General features: G+C 43.3%; 4 protein-coding genes and 2 non-coding genes across 11 annotated transcripts; 3 read left to right on the top strand and 3 right to left on the bottom strand.

Moving 5' to 3' along the window:
* Positions 1 to 311: 311 nt before the first annotated feature.
* Positions 312 to 2,675, bottom strand: LOC112880338 (ferredoxin, root R-B2-like). 3 transcript variants are annotated; one of them, XM_025944900.1, is made up of 2 exons: positions 2,518 to 2,675; positions 312 to 1,079 (listed from the first exon to the last, which is right to left on the bottom strand). In XM_025944900.1, exon 2 carries the CDS (start codon positions 1,063 to 1,065, stop codon positions 610 to 612), a length of 456 nt encoding a protein of 151 aa, XP_025800685.1. In that variant the 5' UTR covers positions 1,066 to 1,079; positions 2,518 to 2,675; the 3' UTR covers positions 312 to 609. The 3 variants fall into 3 exon arrangements, with proteins under 3 accessions (XP_025800685.1, XP_025800686.1, XP_025800687.1); XM_025944901.1 differs by having other exon boundaries at positions 312 to 1,142; XM_025944902.1 differs by lacking the exon at positions 2,518 to 2,675 and adding an exon at positions 2,342 to 2,511.
* A 771-nt stretch (positions 2,676 to 3,446) lies between these two features.
* LOC112879798 (protein CIA1) lies at positions 3,447 to 7,760 on the top strand. Its single transcript, XM_025944204.1, has 10 exons — positions 3,447 to 3,767; positions 3,900 to 4,046; positions 4,142 to 4,360; positions 4,563 to 4,627; positions 5,223 to 5,288; positions 5,375 to 5,452; positions 6,036 to 6,098; positions 6,619 to 6,688; positions 7,120 to 7,203; positions 7,407 to 7,760. Exons 1-10 carry the CDS (start codon positions 3,573 to 3,575, stop codon positions 7,482 to 7,484), a joined length of 1,065 nt encoding a protein of 354 aa, XP_025799989.1. The 5' UTR covers positions 3,447 to 3,572; the 3' UTR covers positions 7,485 to 7,760.
* Positions 7,761 to 8,853: 1,093 nt separating this feature from the next.
* LOC112879800 (vesicle-associated membrane protein 724-like) lies at positions 8,854 to 11,662 on the bottom strand. Its single transcript, XM_025944205.1, has 5 exons — positions 11,179 to 11,662; positions 10,439 to 10,580; positions 10,237 to 10,357; positions 9,409 to 9,471; positions 8,854 to 9,308 (listed from the first exon to the last, which is right to left on the bottom strand). The coding sequence occupies exons 1-5, from the start codon at positions 11,444 to 11,446 to the stop codon at positions 9,150 to 9,152; spliced, it is 753 nt and encodes a 250-aa protein (XP_025799990.1). The 5' UTR covers positions 11,447 to 11,662; the 3' UTR covers positions 8,854 to 9,149.
* A 1,060-nt stretch (positions 11,663 to 12,722) lies between these two features.
* On the top strand, positions 12,723 to 17,770 carry LOC112879797 (pentatricopeptide repeat-containing protein At3g06920). Of its 4 annotated transcripts, XM_025944201.1 has the most exons (5): positions 12,723 to 15,819; positions 16,494 to 16,659; positions 16,763 to 16,884; positions 16,970 to 17,101; positions 17,341 to 17,770. In XM_025944201.1, exon 1 carries the CDS (start codon positions 12,778 to 12,780, stop codon positions 15,421 to 15,423), a length of 2,646 nt encoding a protein of 881 aa, XP_025799986.1. In that variant the 5' UTR covers positions 12,723 to 12,777; the 3' UTR covers positions 15,424 to 15,819; positions 16,494 to 16,659; positions 16,763 to 16,884; positions 16,970 to 17,101; positions 17,341 to 17,770. The 4 variants fall into 4 exon arrangements, with proteins under 4 accessions (XP_025799986.1, XP_025799987.1, XP_025799988.1 ...); XM_025944202.1 differs by lacking the exon at positions 16,970 to 17,101; XM_025944203.1 differs by lacking the exons at positions 16,763 to 16,884; positions 16,970 to 17,101.
* Positions 16,446 to 16,619, top strand: LOC112883697. The gene has a single exon (XR_003226950.1). It is a non-coding gene; the product is annotated as a small nucleolar RNA snoR127 (small nucleolar RNA).
* A 56-nt stretch (positions 17,771 to 17,826) lies between the features above and the next one.
* Positions 17,827 to 17,899, bottom strand: TRNAE-CUC. Its single transcript has one exon. It is a non-coding gene; the product is annotated as a tRNA-Glu (tRNA).
* Between the last annotated feature and the right edge of the window lie 289 nt (positions 17,900 to 18,188).

Below are 18,188 nucleotides of genomic sequence, written 5' to 3' on the forward strand. Positions count from 1 at the left end.
TTGCTTACCTAATAGGTGATGCCCACCGGATTTAGCTAGCTCTATTAAACCTAAGAAAAAAAGCCTATATCATCAAGAAAGATAAATCATAAACTCGGAGTCTGAGCAATGATTGGGATCGATGAATTGGGTTTTGCTGTAGTTGGTACCAAGTTCTGATGCCAGAGATGCTGATTAAATTCTTCAGAGCTCAGATATAACCCAAAAAAAAAAGGCTGCAAGGATGCTGCATGGTACAATGCCAAATCAGATGGTGCACAAGTGCAGTGATACGTAGAGCCATAAACTATGCAGGATCGGGCTGCTCGAACTTTAAAGAGGCCAAAAAAATCCATGAAGCTGCATAACACAATACCAACGTGTAACATTCAGTACATTGTTTTCTCCATTTTATTTATTACTACACCGATATTATCAGAGACATCCAAAAACCTCAACAGCTGAATGAGCTTTCTTTGCGCGGCATGTTTAAGCTCAACCTAATTAATTGGCTGCCTAGGGCATTGCTGCATTCTGCATGATAGGATATCTAACATATTACATTTGCTGGCTGTTGCTCCTTAACAACTTCGCGTGCATCTGCATCTCAGTCCCCATGGGACTGACTGACTAGTACAGTTCACCTTCCTTGTGGGTATGGATCACGCAGTCGGACCTCGGGTAGGAAACGCAGGTGAGAACGTACCCCTCAGCCTGCTGCGCATCATCAAGGAATGATCCATCTGACTGATCGACGATGCCACCCTCAATTTTGCCAGCGCAGGTAGAGCAAGCGCCAGCACGGCACGAGTACGGCAGCTCCACTCCAGCGGATTCAGCAGACTCCAGGATGTAAGTATCATCTTGAGCCTCAAACTCATGCACGTCCCCTTCTGGTGAGACGAGCTTCACCTTGTAGACAGCCATTGCAGCAAGACCAAGCTTCCTGGAGGTTTTCAGGCCAGAGGTCACGGAGGGGTGGCTGACAAAACTCACGGATGAAGGACTCTTCACTGCAGCAGTAGAGACTCGAAATGCCGAAGTTGCTTCTGAGAGTGCATAAGTTGAGAGTGTGGATGCCGCCATCTTGAAGTTTTAGCCTTAAGCACGTTTAGAAATGCACCACAAGTGAGATCATGTAACATCATTTAACAAGAATTTCCCTAGCATAAAAAAAACATGATTGAACAACAAGACTAAAATTTCAGTTAACAAGCAAGGTGGCAATTGAAGCTATAAGGAAATTTAGAAAATTATGGAATGCACCAAGGTACATTTTTAGGACAAAAAAGTCACACAGGTCTTCCTATTAGTCAGATTCGATCAATTTAGAGATCAAATAAGCATCAGCAATTCAGCATACACGATTGTGCCTTTGTTATACTACAACCGATCAGGAATACCTCCTTTTCAGTATTGTTCATAAAAACAGAACTAAATACTGCATTCACCCAAATAGTGACAGGAAGTCTATAGTGTACTATCTACTGACAGAAAATTAGAAAATAAACAAAGTGGAAACTTTCGAGTCACGAAACTTACTTTACGTGATATCAGTTACGAAATTTGAAGGTAAATAATGATCATGGGCCCCAAAACTATATGCCATGTTCCTCTCTGTTCTAAGACTCCACAAGCATACACTTGAGTGTATGTAACTTGTTACTTTTCTCTAAGGAAAAAGAAAAATGAATAACAATATAAATTAATAAAACTGTTGGCCCCTCTACACTACATACCAACCATAGATGCTTTGCTGACTAGAAATTCTATCTTTTTTTTCACTCAATTAACCGTTTTGTACAGTCCACCTTTTAGCTATGTTGTACAATTTTTGACAAGACTGAGTAAAAGGCCAGCATAATTTGAAAGTGCCCACACTCAATTCTGTAACACATAGAGATGCTAAAAACCATTTCATCAAAATGGAATCACTGGTTACAGAAATTTCTCAGCACCAGGTAATGAAATAGAAACTAGCGCGCAACAGGGCACCAAGACCTTAATCGACAGTACCATTCTTTTACAATTCTAACCCATAGCTGCAAAACCTGTCACAAACCCACAACCACAGAACCATACAGCTTAGTTCCCCTGCTCGTAAACCCCTCTTAACCATTTGGTATTTCCGTTTGGCGAGACACAAATCACATGATCAATACGGCTGTACCCAAAAACATATATAATTTTAGGCCGGAAAGAGAAAGGAAGAACGCAAAACCCTTAGACCTCTACCCTTCCACAGATTGATTAAATCAAATAAAGGTTATAGCACCTACACCTGACCAAGGAATCTTTTCCTACAGATCAAGAACCCCCTCCTTCTTTGATCTAAAAAACAATCATCTACCAAAATCCTTACTGCTTTCATCTTCACATCAATCCCCAACCCCCAGGGCATCGGTGACAGTAGCTAGCACAGAGCTCAAAGCAGAGCAACATCTGGCAGCCCAAAGCTCGAACAAAACCAACACAGTCACGGCTGCACAGGCCAAAGCAGGGAGCGGAGGAGAGGGAAACGGGTCGCCCGGATCGAACCGCGAGTTGGTAGCGGAGGAATCGACGGCCGGGGAGGTCGGCGGCTGCGGGCTCGGGGCGGTGGTGGCGGAGGCAACGAGGCGAGGAGCCGAAGAGGAGGAGGAAAAGGTGGCGTCTCGCTTTCGCTTTCGCTTTCGTTTGCTCGCGCACGAGTGGGAGCGCGGGCCCACTTGTAGGCGGCTCCGCTTCTAGTGCGTCCGATCACAGTGTCCGTGATGCTGCGGGCTGGTCCAAGAAATTAGGCAAATGCGGGCCTGGACTGGGCCGGGTCGAACAAAGCCCGAATCCTGTTACTCACCATTTCAGAAAATTAAAGTACCTTGTTGATTTGAAAGAAAGAAAAAAAAGAGAAAAACTAACTTGTTTGGTTGTATTTCTTTTTGTTTAGAACTTTGGAGACATGTGCGACTGGAGAAACAAAAGCGTTATGTCACCCGCGATTATGCTTGACTAAGCTATTATTTTTCATATAGATGAGTTAGACATTTTATATTAAGAAAAAAGCGTGAGATGTGAATAACATCGTCATATATTTGTTAGTCAACAATGATATTTTTAAAATATATAGTGTCTTAAAGTTTGGATGTGATCATTTATCTAATATTCTCTGCTTAAATTGATCTTAGGGTTGCATTCAAACTGTGTTTGTCCATGTAAAATATTATAAATCTGTTTTAAGCATTCGTTCAATCATAAACACAGGTAATCCGCCTTATTTTCAAATTCATGTCAAGTTGTTCAAAAAAGTGTCATATTTGGAGTAGTAAAAGTCAAATACGCAAACTCGCCATTGCTGGATGCTCGTCCATTCCCCGAGCCGGTTTTTTGCTAGTGTCGCCGCGTCCGCGTGGCCTCCACGCGCGGCTGACAGCGACGGCGGCTGCCACCACCCCCGTCGACCGTGAGAGGGGGCGCGGCCACCACCTCTCACCTTTGACGGTTTGACCACGCCTCCCCTCCCCCTCTCCGCCCCCGCTCCTTGAGTGTCCGTACGCCGCGCCCCCACAAACCCCGTAACCCTAGGGCGCGCCACCGGTCGCCGGCGGCCAGCGGCCATGGACGGCGCGGCGGCGGCGGCGGCGGCGGCGGCGGAGCTGCGCGAGGCCCACCGCCTGGCGGGCCACGCCGACCGCGTGTGGGCGCTCGCCTGGAACCCCGCCCCGGGCGCCGGCCCCGTCCTCGCCTCCTGCGGCGGCGACAAGACCGTCCGGATCTGGAAGCGCGCCCCCGACGGCGCCTGGCACTGCTCGGTAAACAGCCAAGCCCTCCTCAGTCCTCCCCGGTAGCTTCGATTTCGTTTATGATCTGAGGGGGGTGGCGCGACTCGATTGCTTGCTTGCTTGATTGATGCCGCCGGCTTGGTTGGTTTTCCTTCCCATCAGGACGTGCTGGAGGACACGCACAACCGCACGGTGAGGTCCTGCGCCTGGTCCCCCGACGGGAGGCTGCTGGCCACCGCGAGCTTCGACGCCACCACCGCCGTGTGGGAGTACAACGGCGGCGACTTCGAGTGCGTCGCCACTCTGGAGGTGAGTTTCTGAGCTTCAGAATCATGGTCAGTGCCACCACTGCCTGCTGCGGCGGTTTTCATGCGGGTGCTGACTCTGCCGCTGCGGGTGCGCAGGGGCACGAGAACGAGGTGAAGAGCGTGTCGTGGAGCCCGTCCGGGTCGCTGCTCGCGACATGCAGCCGGGACAAGATGGCGTGGATATGGGAGGTGCAGCCGGGGAATGAGTACGAGTGTGTGTCGGTGCTGCAGGGGCACACACAGGACGTCAAGATGGTGCAGTGGCACCCTTTGCTTGATATTCTGGTCTCTGTCAGCTATGATAATACAATCAGGGTAAGAACTTTGTACGACTCTGAACAAACGCATATGCGTGATTGCATTAGCTTGTCCTGTGTGTTGTGTTTGTTGTCTTCTCTTCCCTAGCCGCTTTGCTATTTGGGGATGCTATAACTCAGGAGCGGGGGAAAAAGAAGGGTGCAACCTCTATATTTGCCTACTATTAAAATTGTTTGAAATTGCAGCTTGTACGATGCAGGTCTGGGCTGATGATGGGGATGATGAGTGGCACTGTGTACAGACATTAACTGAAGCCAATAACTGGTAAGGAGCTATTTGGTATATTACCCTTTTTTGTTGCCTTGTTTATTATGCTATAATATCACATCCAAACCTCTAAATAACTAAATTCCTGCTTCGTTTGCCTGGATCCGCTAAATAACTGCCTGAAATTTCATCCCATTTTATTTCTTGTTTACTGCATTGCTGTTCATTCTGCAATTGGACTAAATAGTTGTATATGAAAACCACCTTCAATATTTTGGCCATGCATATTTTTAATCACTGTCTCCATTAGTTATTTCCCCTGCATCTTCCCCTGCTCACGCTTTGCTGAAACATCATTCTGGGTTCGTGTCAAGCATACAAAGTGAACAATGTGTTTCTGTGGATTTGCAGTTAACTTGTAGGTTTTTTTTACACAGTTCCTTATTGAGATCAATTTTGTGCCACCCCTCTTGCAAAATATATGACCAATAGATAATTTTCTCTACTTATTCATTGTCTGTGCCAGTTATGTACTGACATTATGTTCGCTGACTTATAACAGAAGTACAGAAGATGAAAATTTCTTCTAGTTTCACTGCTTGACTGCTTGCATTATATTGTTGTTTGAATTGATCATTCTTCTTAATTCCAGTGGTCATTCGTCAACAGTATGGGCGGTATCCTTTAACCATAAAGGTGATAGGATGGTCACATGCAGGTTTGTACTATGGTGCTTGATTAAGATTTCTCTTTTGCTGGGATTCACCCTAAAGCAGTTACTAATACTATACATCTGTTATTCAGTGATGACCGCACACTAAAAATATGGGACACCAGTGCTGATTTGTCTCAACCAAAAACTGGCGAAGGTCATGAATCTTGGTAAGATGTTATTTTTCTTTTCAATAATTAATGCATACGTTCTCTGCATGAGTGACATCCTTCAAGACTTGTATGTATTTGGTAACCTGGGAATAGCAAACCTGTGCCCAAAAATTAGGCTGCAGAAGAACCTGTCGTAGTAACAATTCTATCGCCACTCCCCAAACATCTACTATGGACTGTATCAAACGCCTTAATGTCTTTATGCCATCTATTAATTTAATTTTGGTGTATGAAAACTTTCTATTTTCTACTAATTTTGTGCCATTGCAAATGTAGGACAACTAGGATGTACCTTTTCTTTACAGGAAAGTGTATGCCTGGTATCGTCCTTTCATATTGATTGAAGTTGACTAGCTAAGACATGCATCGTACTATGTTTTGCTTAATGAACATAAGTTTACTTTAGTATAGCTGCTCTAGTTCTCTTTTCAGTTGATAGTATCTTTTAGGACAACTGATAGCACCATTACATCACTCTGTGATGCTAGATACAGAAACTCTGTTGTCTTTCTGCATTACACATAATAACAGAATGGTTTTTTTTATAAGACATAACATAATGGTTATTATTTGATTTCAGGCGACACCTTTCTACTCTCACAGGATATCATGATCGAACTATTTTTTCAGCCCATTGGTCAAGGTCAGTTGAACTCTCATCCCCAAGATATCCTTGATAAATCAGCTTAGGCAAGTTTGTCAGCTAAAATTTAGGAATGGTTTCTAAATTGAGTCCATCTATATGAATTGTGCACTCCACTGTTCTAAAAATTGTGGCCCATTATATTTTATGTTGATAAACTTTATTATGCCACACATCATGATTTTTAGTAACTAGTGGCCAAAAGCTAACAAACCTGCTTAAAGCACTTTTGCCTGAATCAGAATATGCTGATTATAGATAGAATGTTGCCTGAATCAGACCATTGATTTTTATAGCTAGAAACTTCAAAGTATCATTGCTTATATAGGTTGAGCGTTCTTTTTGCAGACAAATTTTTAATTCCCCAGCTTCTGTGGGCACCTTGCTTTGTATTTGAGTAATCTAACATATTACTTACAGCCATTCTGTGATTGTTGCATCTAATGATTTCGTGCTAATTTTAGTCGAACTGTATCTTAATACTATTCTTTGGCATTTCCTTGTTGCTTTTACATGGCAGTGAGGATATTATAGCTAGTGGTGCTGGTGATGATGCAATCTGCTTATTTGCTGAGGAGAAGAGTAGCATGGTGCATTATCCTTCCATCCCACATTTGTTTTTTTTTCATGATTTCAGTCCTTATGTGCTATGTTTGGCTGGCCTTCTCAATTTATATTTGCAAAAATACACCGTTCTGGTCATAATTTATTCAAGCTTTACTGGTAATGAAGGTTGAGGGCTGTTTCTAAATTTGAAAAGTGTACATGACCTTTGGATGGACAACTTTCTTTTTTTCTCATTTTTCTAGCGATTTGGATGGTTTGGATCAACTGCCAAATGATATAAGGCTCTTATTTCCCCTAACGAAGTGTATAGCATTACTTGCAGTACCAAAATGTCATTTTTCTTTTGCAAAGCGCATAAACTTTCATACATTTGTCAGTAAAATTATTGTAGAAAAGGGGGGGGAAAGATACACGGTGTTTTTCTTTGAGGATTGATGTAATCCTGATGGTGCAGGTTGAGGGGCCTTCGTACAAACTAATACTGAAGAAAGAGAAGGCCCACGACATGGACATAAACTGTGTCCGATGGTGTCCTCAGGTAATTTCTGAGAATTATCAACAAATTGTCTCAATTTATTTAGATGATGGGCAATTCCTGAGAAGTAGCAACAAAATAGTCGATTTATTGAGCTGGTTCAATGAATTTCATCTGCTCCTACCTTGTGTGTTTGCCTCTACTTCTATCCATAATGGTTCCTTAGTTTTGGGTAGAAGTACTTATCTTCTCAAACAAATTTCTAGGACCCGAGGTTATTGGCATCTGCAAGCGACGATGGCACAGTGAAATTGTGGGAGCTGAGGGGGAGTGTACTGGATTGAGTTTTGTTCTGTTTACAATATACTCCTAGTTCTAGGTGTGTACCTTGAGATTATAGAGCAGATTAGGCATCACCTTTGGGGTTTCTGTTTTACCAAACTCTGCTCCCTGTTTTGTTTATACATGTATGTCAAGAGGGTGCTTGGTGATGTTCTTTGATCAGATTTACCATGCAAACTATGAACAATGCCATCCTACCAAGATGTGGAATTGTTTCCTTGTACATTATGGTCCAACCATTTTTACAAATAAGTTACCGAAGATTCTGCTCGCCTCAATGATGACTCCAAAGTACAGATTTATAGCTTCTTGTTCCAATGGTTCAAACCTTGGTGCTATTAAGTTGGTTTACAACAATGGGAGTTTTATAAGAAATTTATGCCCCTGCAACCCCTTTGTGAGGTTGGCAAACGGTGATCGATGATGATAGATGGTTTGTGCATGTAATTTTGGTTATGTACTCTATACTTGCTATATATTCTCTGCGCAACTGAATCGGTTCCTGTTAGCATTTCACTTGAATGGCTGACAATTTAGTGATATCGACCACTGTCCGGTTAATTTGTTAATACACAAATCAATGGTGTGGTCTCCCAGAGGTGTCCGCTTAGTGTCGGGTCCATATTCCTCTGTGGAGGGCAGACAAATGTTACTGCATTTTGTAACCAGGTTTGGTGGCCTGAGTTTGTGTCGTTTTAGTACCATTTGTTTGTTGCTTTCCAGTGGATACAGGAGAGGTGCCGGTGCACTTTCAGCTTTGCCCCTGTATCTTCTTTAACACCTTACAAATAAAAAAATGATGATCAATGTGCAATGGGAACCTTAGTTCAGTCATTCAGTGGGGGTGGTAAACGTTTGATTGAATAGCTGGTAAACTAGTGGCTTGGAGTTCCAGGCACAAGACTCGAGATCAACCATCCTGTAGAGTTTAACAGTTCCGCTGAAGCAAACAAAATGGAAATTGTTAGCAGGAACCCTAACCCAAGTGAGAGAGGGCTTAACCAACAATCTGATAATAAAAACGTGTCAATAAGGAAGATGGCACCTCATGCCTCTCTATTGGTATGTCAGCTTCTCTCTCTTATCAGCTCAGGTGTAAGAAATCGGAAGCTGGTAGCAATCACTAATTGGTGGCAAACCAAATTCAAGTTCAATGGCTTTTTAACCCAAGTGAGAGTGGGTTTAACCTACAGTGCCAGAAATTAAAAACGTGTCAATAAGGAAGATGGCACCTCATGCCTTCTATTGGTATGTCAGCTTCTATCTCAGAACAGATTTCCACTCGTGATGCACTGTTATTCAAAACACACATTTATCTCTGTTTGTGACATCGTTCCATTTGGGGAAAATTGCTAATCTAACACCAAAATATCTTAAAGAAGTATTACTGAATGTTATTGTCATAATTGACCGCAATGCCACAATTGGGCTGACATGCAACTCTTGGTTTACTCTATATATGTTATATTCAGCAAAGAGGAAAGAAGGAATACATTTTTTGGCTAGATACACAGCATATCACTTCATATCAGGCTGGGCATACATTCTGAGTACACCTCATATAGCAGTAAATGTTCCATGAAATCAAACTAGAAAGATGAGCTTATGTCGGTACACTTGATTTCATCAGCACAATTCTCCAAGCTACCACTATAGTAGTATTCTTACTATGTTTCATGCTTCGTGCAGTCAAACCCTTGACAAACGGACACCCACACGATAAGCACAAGAAGCAAAAGGATTCCAAGAACCACCAACTTAATTTTCATGTTCTGCAACCAAGTCTTCCTACGAATTTTCACCCCTTGTTTCTTGAACTCCTGTGCCTGAATTGCATACATATAATGCAGGTTGATTATGCATGCCAGGAAGGAAAAGCAGCACAAGACTGCTATTTTGAATTTTTTTATAAGGGATGACATGTACCTGACTATGAAGATCAGAAGTTTTGTCTTGGAGTTCACTCAACTTTTCTCCACGACCCAATGTCTGAAAATACCACAAGAGGTAGAAATGAACAAATATGTACAAGTATGGTAACATCTCCAACTTTTTTTTTACTTCAGTTTACATGGTCATTACAAGGTCCATAGCAGCCATAAGAGCAAGTTAATAATTCCCATGCAACACACTGAACTTGTGCAAAGCCTGTACCATTTCTTTGAAGGACAATGATTGCAACTATGAATGATTTCCTGATGTCTGCATGCGATGTCTAATTTACAACAAAAGCAAGCATGATGGCTATCATACTGGCATGTAATCTTATTATCCTTCTAACATTAAAAATTCTTTTTTTTCAATAGAAAATAATGTACACTTGAAACAACTCATGGGAACTGGGTGTGCGTGCTTAAATTTAAATATAAAGAAACATAAAATGTAATCAATTTACCTACGAAAGTCAGCTACTTTTATTGAAGATGAAATCAAACTAACATCTAAAAGCAGGGTCAGGTAGCATAAAATTGAGAGAACAATACACCTAACCAGGCAAACAAAATTTACTAGCGGTGCATGCTCCCTTTGAAAAAAAAATTGCTTTGATTGTTCTCTATATCTGTATTAATGAGACAATCCAATTATTAAAAATAATAGCAGTAATGGAAAATGGTCTGTGTCCATGAGTTATAATCGATTGGTTTAGGTGGCACCTTAACCAAGGATAGGACACATTAATCATGTACCTTGGCCCATGAAATGCCTAACAACAACATATGCTCCTTTTATACAAAGGGGGGGGGGATAACATACCTTTTCTATATTGTCTAACATGATATTTTTAACTTCTGAAACTTGGGCTTGCACTTTCAAAGTTTTGTCTAGTTCCTCTGAATGATCAAGAACATACTGAATGTGCTGCTTTATAACTGGTCTGCATTGATGAAAAGCTCAATTTCAGAAAAAGGATAAAACATTCTACGCAATTCTCAGCACAAGTTATTACAAGACATACCCATATTCTTTATTTAGACTTTTTGCAAGAGCTGTATCAGCTTTACCACCTCCATATCTCTTCATGAAGTCATCTTTTAACCTCTCAAGAAAGGCCACCGAGACATTCTTTGGAACGGATTCCTTTGCAACTACACAATAGGCTGCAAAATATTCAAAGAGCAAGGTGTCACCATGAATCTACAGATTATTATATTACCATGCGATCTATAGCAGTTAAAAAGTTGTGGCCGGATCTTCAAGGTCCACAACATTGCTGTTAAGTTTTTGTAGCTCCAGGAGGTAGAGTTTTGTTCCATGTGTACAAACATAAATGCCTCCTCCCATCTATGAGACTGTAATTGTCAGAGACGGAGCTTGAGATCCTGGTGTTGACAATGAAGAGCATTTTTCAACACAAGATCCTGAAATGGTTTCCCTTTCTTCTCTTCCATTTTTGTTCCATTGTGGAATGTGTTGTTGCCATAAGGACCCATGGTGCCTATTCGGGGTGATCTTGCTGTCCAATTGCGACAGAACCTGATATCGGTAATTCTCTTTTGTTATGTACATTCCGCACCAATCAAGAATTGGAACTTTGCCACTACCATTTTCAGCACAACTAAGCCACACAAGAGTTTAATCCTTGCCCACATATAGCACTTCCTGCTTCTTCTAGACTGCTAGAGCATTACTGATGAAAACGAGCAGAAAGCTTAAGGGGTCAATTGATCGCAGCCGGATCGTGCCTCATGCCCTCACCGTAGCCGCGGTGGAGAAGGAAGTTAAATGTGTGCCGGTCGCAAGCGTAGCTGAACCGTGCCGGCGCGCCGCCGGCTGCGGCGCTGGCGGAGGAGGAGCCGGCGGGTAGCCGCTGCAGGCACTGCGCGGCGATAGCGGGGAAGTTGCCGGTGAACTCGGTGTACTCCGCCAGCACCGCCGTGCCCCGCGCCACGAAGGCGTAGATCAGCCACTCCGCCTTGCCGCCGCCCTCCCCCGCCTCCTTCCCTCCCGGCGCCGGCGACGCCATCGGATCAGGGGCAGGGCCGCTCGACGGATCTCGGGTTCTTGGGAAGATCGGGACGGGAGGGAGGGATCGAGGAAAGGTGGCGGAGGGGCGATTCCGGCGGTTTCTTGGTGCCGGGGGAGAGTACCGAGCGCGAGGGCGAGCTCGTGAGTGTGCAGTGGCGAACGCTGTCAGTCAATACTGGAGTAGGAATGCGTGCTGCCTGCCAGCTTCCGGTCGGCTTTTCTGGTTGCTTTTTTGCACTCCTCGTGCTGGACCGCCTGGTTTCTTCCTTTGTTCGCGACCTCTGTCCTTCGGACATTTGATTGCATCTTTCTCTTTCGCCGCGCTTTTGCCGTTATTTTACGCCGAACTTCTCTCCGGACGCGCTTCTAACTAAGCATGCCACTTTTTATGACAAAGGAATTGGCATTTCAGTGAAAATTTGACATGCAAACTGTTTTTCCATAGCAAGTGTAGCTTTTTCAACATTATTATAACTTTTTATCAATCTAAGGATTTATAGCACCACAAAAGTAAAGTTTGGTGAGAAATATTTCTCTATGCATACATGCCTTTCCACATGTCCCGCATGGATGTCCATTTATATAAAAGTTTAGAAAATTTGATATACAAATTCAAAAATTCACTAGTAGCAATCGATCAAGAATGTATATGGTCACATAAATTTTATATTTAGCGAAAGTTAACATAATCTATAAGGTGTCTTCTGCTTAGCTTTTTTCGTTTTTTTTTCAAGCTATGTGTCATCAGCCCCACTCAAACAGGATGCGCCATCTCGACCGTATTCTGATATTTTCATCTCATCTCTACATTAACCTGTAAATATGAGTTACCTCTATTCTGACCCTCTTTTGATCTACCGTCTACCATCGCTCTCACTATCTCGACTACTAGGTTGACTTTCATCGTCTCTCCTTTTTGAATCTTGCAATTCCTCGGACACTCCCTACCACTAGAAATCCATTCCAAATCCTAAACTCGATGAGAGTGAAAGGTGTCATGCCAGAATTAAGAAGGAAGGTGAATATTAGTAAATGTGCTACAACTGGGAGAAAATTTATCATTAAGCTTTAGAGAAAATGTGTTATTTACCTGTTGAACTCAGTCTAATTAGCTTCGTATACTACTGGTATCTTTTAAAAGCAGGGTTTGTATCTCTTTTTGCAAAAACATAATCTTGAAAAATTGAAAAGAGAAAAAAGAAAATATAACCTTGAAGTCCATCCGAACAAATAGGGCCGGCCCATTTCCAATTCTCAAGTTTCCGCGAGGGCCCAAACGGGCAAACCCGCGCCTCGTACCTCAGCTAGGTTTTTCCCACTCCCTTCCCCATGGCGGCGGCGCTGCGGACGCCGGCGGTTCGCCGTCCGCTCCTCGCCGCTTCGGATCTCCTCCACACCCGCCGCAACATCTCGTCCACCAATCCGCCACCTCCGCCGCACCACCCCAACCCCCTCGCCTCGGAGCTCCTCCGCCTCCTCTCCGCCGCCCCCTCTTGGACGCCCGACCTCGCCGGCGCCGTCTCCTCCTCCCTCTCTAGCGCCCCCGCCTCCGCCGCGGACGTCGTCATACCCGTCCTCCGCGCCCTCAGGAACCCCTCCCTTGCGGCCCCATTCTTCCTTGTCGCCTCCTCCGCCTCATCCCCGCACCCGCTCCCCGCCGACGCATACAACGCCGTCCTCCCGTTCCTCTCCCACGACCTCGCGGCCCTGGAGAAGGTACTCGAGGAGATGAGCGTCCTCGGGTACGGCATCCCCAACCCCGCCTGCGCCGACCTCGTCGCCACCCTCGTCCGCGCCCGCCGCCTCGACGACGCCGAGCGCGCTATCGGGGCCATGCGGCGGCTCAAGTTCCGCCCGGCGTTCTCGGCGTACACCGTGCTGATCGGCGCGCTGGCGGAGGCAAGACGGCCGGAGCGCGCGCTGGAGCTGCTGCGGCAGATGCAGGAGGTTGGGTACGAGGTGGGCGTGCCGCTGTTCACGACTCTGGTGCGGGCGCTGGCCCGTGAGGGGCGTGTGGAGGGCGCGCTGGAGCTGGTGGATGAGGTGAAGGGGAGCTGCCTTGAGCCGGATATTGTCCTGTACAATGTGTGCATCGATTGTTTCGGGAAGGCTGGGAATGTGGATATGGCCTGGAAGTTCTTCCACGAATTGAAGGCGCAAGGGCTGCAGCCGGATGACGTCTCGTACACGAGCATGATTTGGGTATTGTGCAAGGCGGGGAGGCTAAGTGAGGCTGAGGAGCTGTTTGGTCAGATGGAGGCAGAAAGAGCTGTGCCTTGTGCATATGCGTATAATACAATGATTATGGGTTATGGGTCTGCGGGCCAGTTTGAGGATGCCTATAAGCTGCTTGATCAGTTAAAGGAGAGGGGCTGTATTCCATCTGCTGTGTCATTTAATTCGATTCTCACTTGCCTTGGGAAGAAGAGGAAAGTTGATGAGGCACTGACCTTGTTTGAGGCCATGAAGGAGGATGCAAAGCCAAATTCCTCGACATATAACATCATCATTGATATGCTTTGCATCGCTGGAAAGGTTGAGGAGGCCTATAAGATAAGGGATGAGATGGAGCATGCTGGCCTGTTCCCTAACTTGTTGACAGTGAATATAATGATTGATAGGTTTTGCAAGGCAAAGAAGCTTGAGGAGGCCTATAAGATTTTTGAAACTGCTAGTCAAAGAGGTTGCAATCCTGATTCTGTGACTTACTGTTCTCTTATTGACGGATTAGGAAAGAAGGGACAGGTCGGTGATGCTTATAGGTTATTCGAGAATATGTTAGATGCAGGCTACAATGCTAATCCTGTTGTATATACATCCTTGATAAGGAATTTCTTCATGCATGGGAGGAAAGAAGATGGACACAAAATCTTCAAAGAGATGAACCGTCGTGGATGCCGGCCTGATCTTACCCTACTCAATACATACATGGATTGTATTTTCAAAGCTGGTGATGTTGAAAGGGGAAGAGCAATATTTGATGGCATCAAGGGTTATGGCTTCCTTCCTGATGTCCGAAGTTATTCCATTTTGATTCATGGTCTCACGAAAGCTGGCCATGCTAGAGAAACTTCCAACATTTTTCATGCCATGAAGCAGCAGGGTTTTGTTCTTGATGCCCGGGCTTATAACGCTGTTGTTGATGGGTTCTGTAAATCTGGTAAGGTGGACAAGGCCTATGAAGTTCTTGAGGAGATGAAGGTAAAGCGTGTACTTCCTACAGTTGCTACATATGGATCAATTATTGATGGTTTGGCTAAGATTGACAGGTTAGATGAAGCTTATATGCTTTTTGAGGAAGCAAAATCAAAAGGAATAGAATTGAATGTTATTGTGTATAGCTCCCTCATTGATGGGTTTGGAAAGGTTGGTAGGATAGATGAAGCTTATTTAATATTAGAAGAGATGATGAAGAAGGGTTTGACTCCGAATGTTTACACATGGAACAGCCTTATGGATGCTTTAGTGAAAGCTGAAGAAATCAACGAAGCCCTTATTTGTTTCCAGTCAATGAAGGAAATGAAATGTTCACCTAACACTTATACATACAGTATTCTTATAAATGGCCTTTGCCGCGTACAGAAGTACAATAAGGCTTTTGTGTTCTGGCAAGAAATGCAGAAACAGGGATTGGTTCCTAACGTTGTGACTTACACAACCATGATTTCTGGGCTTGCAAAGGTAGGGAACATAACAGATGCTTGCAGTCTCTTTGAGAGATTTAAGGCCAATGGTGGAATCCCCGATGCAGCAAGTTTTAATGCTCTTATAGAGGGAATGAGCCATGCAAATAGAGCAACTGAGGCATATCAGGTATTTGAAGAAACTCGATCACGAGGATGTAGAATCAATGTAAAGGCATGCATCAGTCTTCTAGATGCTCTGAACAAAGCTGAATGTCTTGAGCAAGCAGCTGTTGTGGGTGCAGTTTTGAGAGAGATTGCAAAGTCCCAGCATGCTTCGAGATCCTTGTAAAATTCAGCTTCACTGGTTGCTATCTTTACAGTATTGGTGCTATGAATTTAATCAATTTGTAGCACAGGATTTACTACAACATCAGCCATAATTGATCCGGCTTGTTCAAACTGTTTGACCTGTTGATAATTAGAAGTTTTGACATTACTGTAGTTCAACGTTAAGATAGTGTTCTACGATTCAGTGTGAACACTGTCGGGCATTTCTTCCAATGCTGATAATGGAAAGGAGGTCTAAATCTCCAAATCTCAGCCAGGTAACTAGGAGAATATTATCAGTGCCTTGCTCCATTGCTACTTGGTAGCTTCAGATCTATAACAGGATTGTTCTCTGGAGATGCAAAGAATCCCTGACTCAGCATGCTGATTCAGAAGTTTAAATGAAACTTCAAGACAGGTAATTGTGTACATAGCTAGCCCTCAATTAAAGAATTCATTAACTTCCAATAATTGCGAGCCCCCAATGCTCCTTTATTTAACTTGTTAACGAGTATTATTTCACCCTTATATTTCTAATTATTTTATCACCAGGGCATAAAATTACTGCACAAACCTTAGGTTTTTTTGTGTGTTATTTACTTGTTCAAAGTATTCCTTTGTGTTTCTGGTCTATGTTGAACCATTTGGTCACCTGGAGTAATGACAGTTAGCCAAATCATAGTATGGTACTATGGTGACCTCTAGACTGTTCTTCATCAGTGCTGCTGCTGTTCTTTTTCCTTCTTTAAAGTACCAAGCACATGGTGTTAAGACTTCTGAGTAGAGTTGAAGTTTGCTCCATTGATGATAAAAAATCTGAGATTGGTAGGTTTTTGAACATTTCTTTTGGCATCTATTACTACAGACACATTACTTCATGCCCAATTCAGAAATGCCATGATGGTTTGATTTGCTTTCTTTTATGCTTTCTAAAACATAAATGCAAGATACATTTTGTTTTCCTAGTAATGCCTAGTTCAGAAATAACACAATGGTTTGATTTGTTTTTTTCTGTTTATGAGCTATCCTTAATAAGTTTCCAATCTGGAATGATGAAAGTTAGCCAAATCGTATACTGACGTGCTCCTCCAGATGTTATTTTTGTCTGTGCACTTGGTGAAAATTTCTTCTTTCCCAAGCACAAGATGAGATGCCTGGAGTTGAAGTTTGCATCAGTATGTGATGATAAAAACTGAGATCGGTAACTTACTGACCAGAAATATCCTGGAGCTTGAGATAAATTGTCGCCAATAGCCAAGTATGTAAGATTGCAGACATAATTTGTTTGCCTTTTCCTTTCAATTTTTTTTTTGTTTGCCTCCATGATTACATTTTCCGCATGTCACTGCATGTTTAATCAGGAGGTATGTTTGCTACTCTGATGGCTGTCATGCAGTTGGGGCTTCGAAACCATAATTTTTTTTGGAAGTCCAGTTCCCACTTGTTTTTGTTGGGTTCCACTTATGCAATCACTTCTTATTTGGTAATCCTTGTGATTTTTTAATTCTAGATGTATTTCTGAATTTCCTTGTCAGATTTGTTCTAATATTATTATATCAATGCAACAGAACTGAGGAAATTATTGCAAATTATAAACAGAGGAAAAATGGCGCATTCATACTGAGAAAACCTGTCTTTACCTTTTATATTTCTTGTCCAATACTTTGAGGGTGCTCTTTCTCCAGCTTATTGATTGGAACGTGAGTCAAATGATTCTATAATTCATTCACATCACCATTTTGTTCAGGATGTTTTTCATCTTGGTTTGATGTTGAACTGAACTTTTAGGCGACTGCCTTTGATACGTTGCCCTTTTAAATACCCCCTTTCACTTCACATACACTTGCTACAAACTTTGTGTGCCCCCTCATTCGTTTACATGCCATAATTCGTTTTTAATAGTTATATACTTATATCTGTTCTCATGCACTCTTTCCAGGCACACATTTTTCAATTATATGGGGCTAGTGGAACACCACAAGAGGGAAGACAGGAGAACAATCTGTGGGACCTCTTGTCTATCGTGTCCAGGGACTAAATTTCGAAAAAAAGGTCGAGTCCATTAGGACATCGAAGTTAATTTGTGCTTTTTGGAAGACAGGAGAGGAGGAATAACCACGGTCCGCCAGCCTTTTTGAGGTGACTATAGAAACACTGCGGCTTTGACAAGCAGAGGTGCTCTGAATAATCTGCTCATTAGAATGCCCTTCGGATTAGATTATCCTCATCCAAAACAAAGGTTTGTATGATTACACATACACACGGGCAGCATGATTACAGTGTTTTGTAGCGTAGTGAGGTGAAATTACACATATTATTTGAAGATTGACATAGAAATATAATATAGAATACCATTCTTGGTGACCAAACTCTGCGTGGCCACTGCGAATTGGTGTTTTGGGCTTGTGCTGCAGACCAAAAAAAGTTCCGTTGCCGGGACTCGAACCCGGGTCTCTCGGGTGAGAGCCGAGTATCCTAACCAGCTAGACTACAACGGATGTGTGTCCTACTTGACACTCAGTCAGTAATTGTACTTTTCCTTAATCCCACCGTCGCCCAACAAAAGAACTCCGTAGGCATTAGTGGGGTAATGACATGTTGACAGTCATTAGTAGGGTAATGACAGGTTTTTCACGTCTCCCATTTTGTGCACAGCACGTTGATAGTCCACTTTTCGATGGCCATGTGCTGCGGAAACGTGCACGTGACGCAATTAGTTGGTAGGATTCTTGCTTTTTTTTTTTCATAGCCGATGCCACATGTGAGGAAACTAACTATTCGGAAGAT

Source organism: Panicum hallii, chromosome 2 (assembly GCF_002211085.1).
Source record: "Panicum hallii strain FIL2 chromosome 2, PHallii_v3.1, whole genome shotgun sequence".
NCBI lineage: Eukaryota > Viridiplantae > Streptophyta > Magnoliopsida > Poales > Poaceae > Panicum > Panicum hallii.

Bases quoted from the DNA above. Each gene is read 5' to 3' on its own strand.
- LOC112880338 (XM_025944900.1), bottom strand. From the start codon at position 1,065: ATGGCGGCATCCACACTCTCAACTTATGCACTCTCAGAAGCAACTTCG.
- LOC112879798 (XM_025944204.1), top strand. From the start codon at position 3,573: ATGGACGGCGCGGCGGCGGCGGCGGCGGCGGCGGCGGAGCTGCGCGAG. The intron at 6,689-7,119 runs GTGCATTATCCT...CTGATGGTGCAG, and splicing joins CTGAGGAGAAGAGTAGCATG to GTTGAGGGGCCTTCGTACAA. The intron at 7,204-7,406 runs GTAATTTCTGAG...ACAAATTTCTAG, and splicing joins GTGTCCGATGGTGTCCTCAG to GACCCGAGGTTATTGGCATC.
- LOC112879800 (XM_025944205.1), bottom strand. From the start codon at position 11,446: ATGGCGTCGCCGGCGCCGGGAGGGAAGGAGGCGGGGGAGGGCGGCGGC. The intron at 10,358-10,438 runs GTATGTCTTGTA...TCATCAATGCAG, and splicing joins AGTCTAAATAAAGAATATGG to ACCAGTTATAAAGCAGCACA. The intron at 9,472-10,236 runs GTATGTTATCCC...TGGTATTTTCAG, and splicing joins TGTTAGACAATATAGAAAAG to ACATTGGGTCGTGGAGAAAA.
- LOC112879797 (XM_025944201.1), top strand. From the start codon at position 12,778: ATGGCGGCGGCGCTGCGGACGCCGGCGGTTCGCCGTCCGCTCCTCGCC.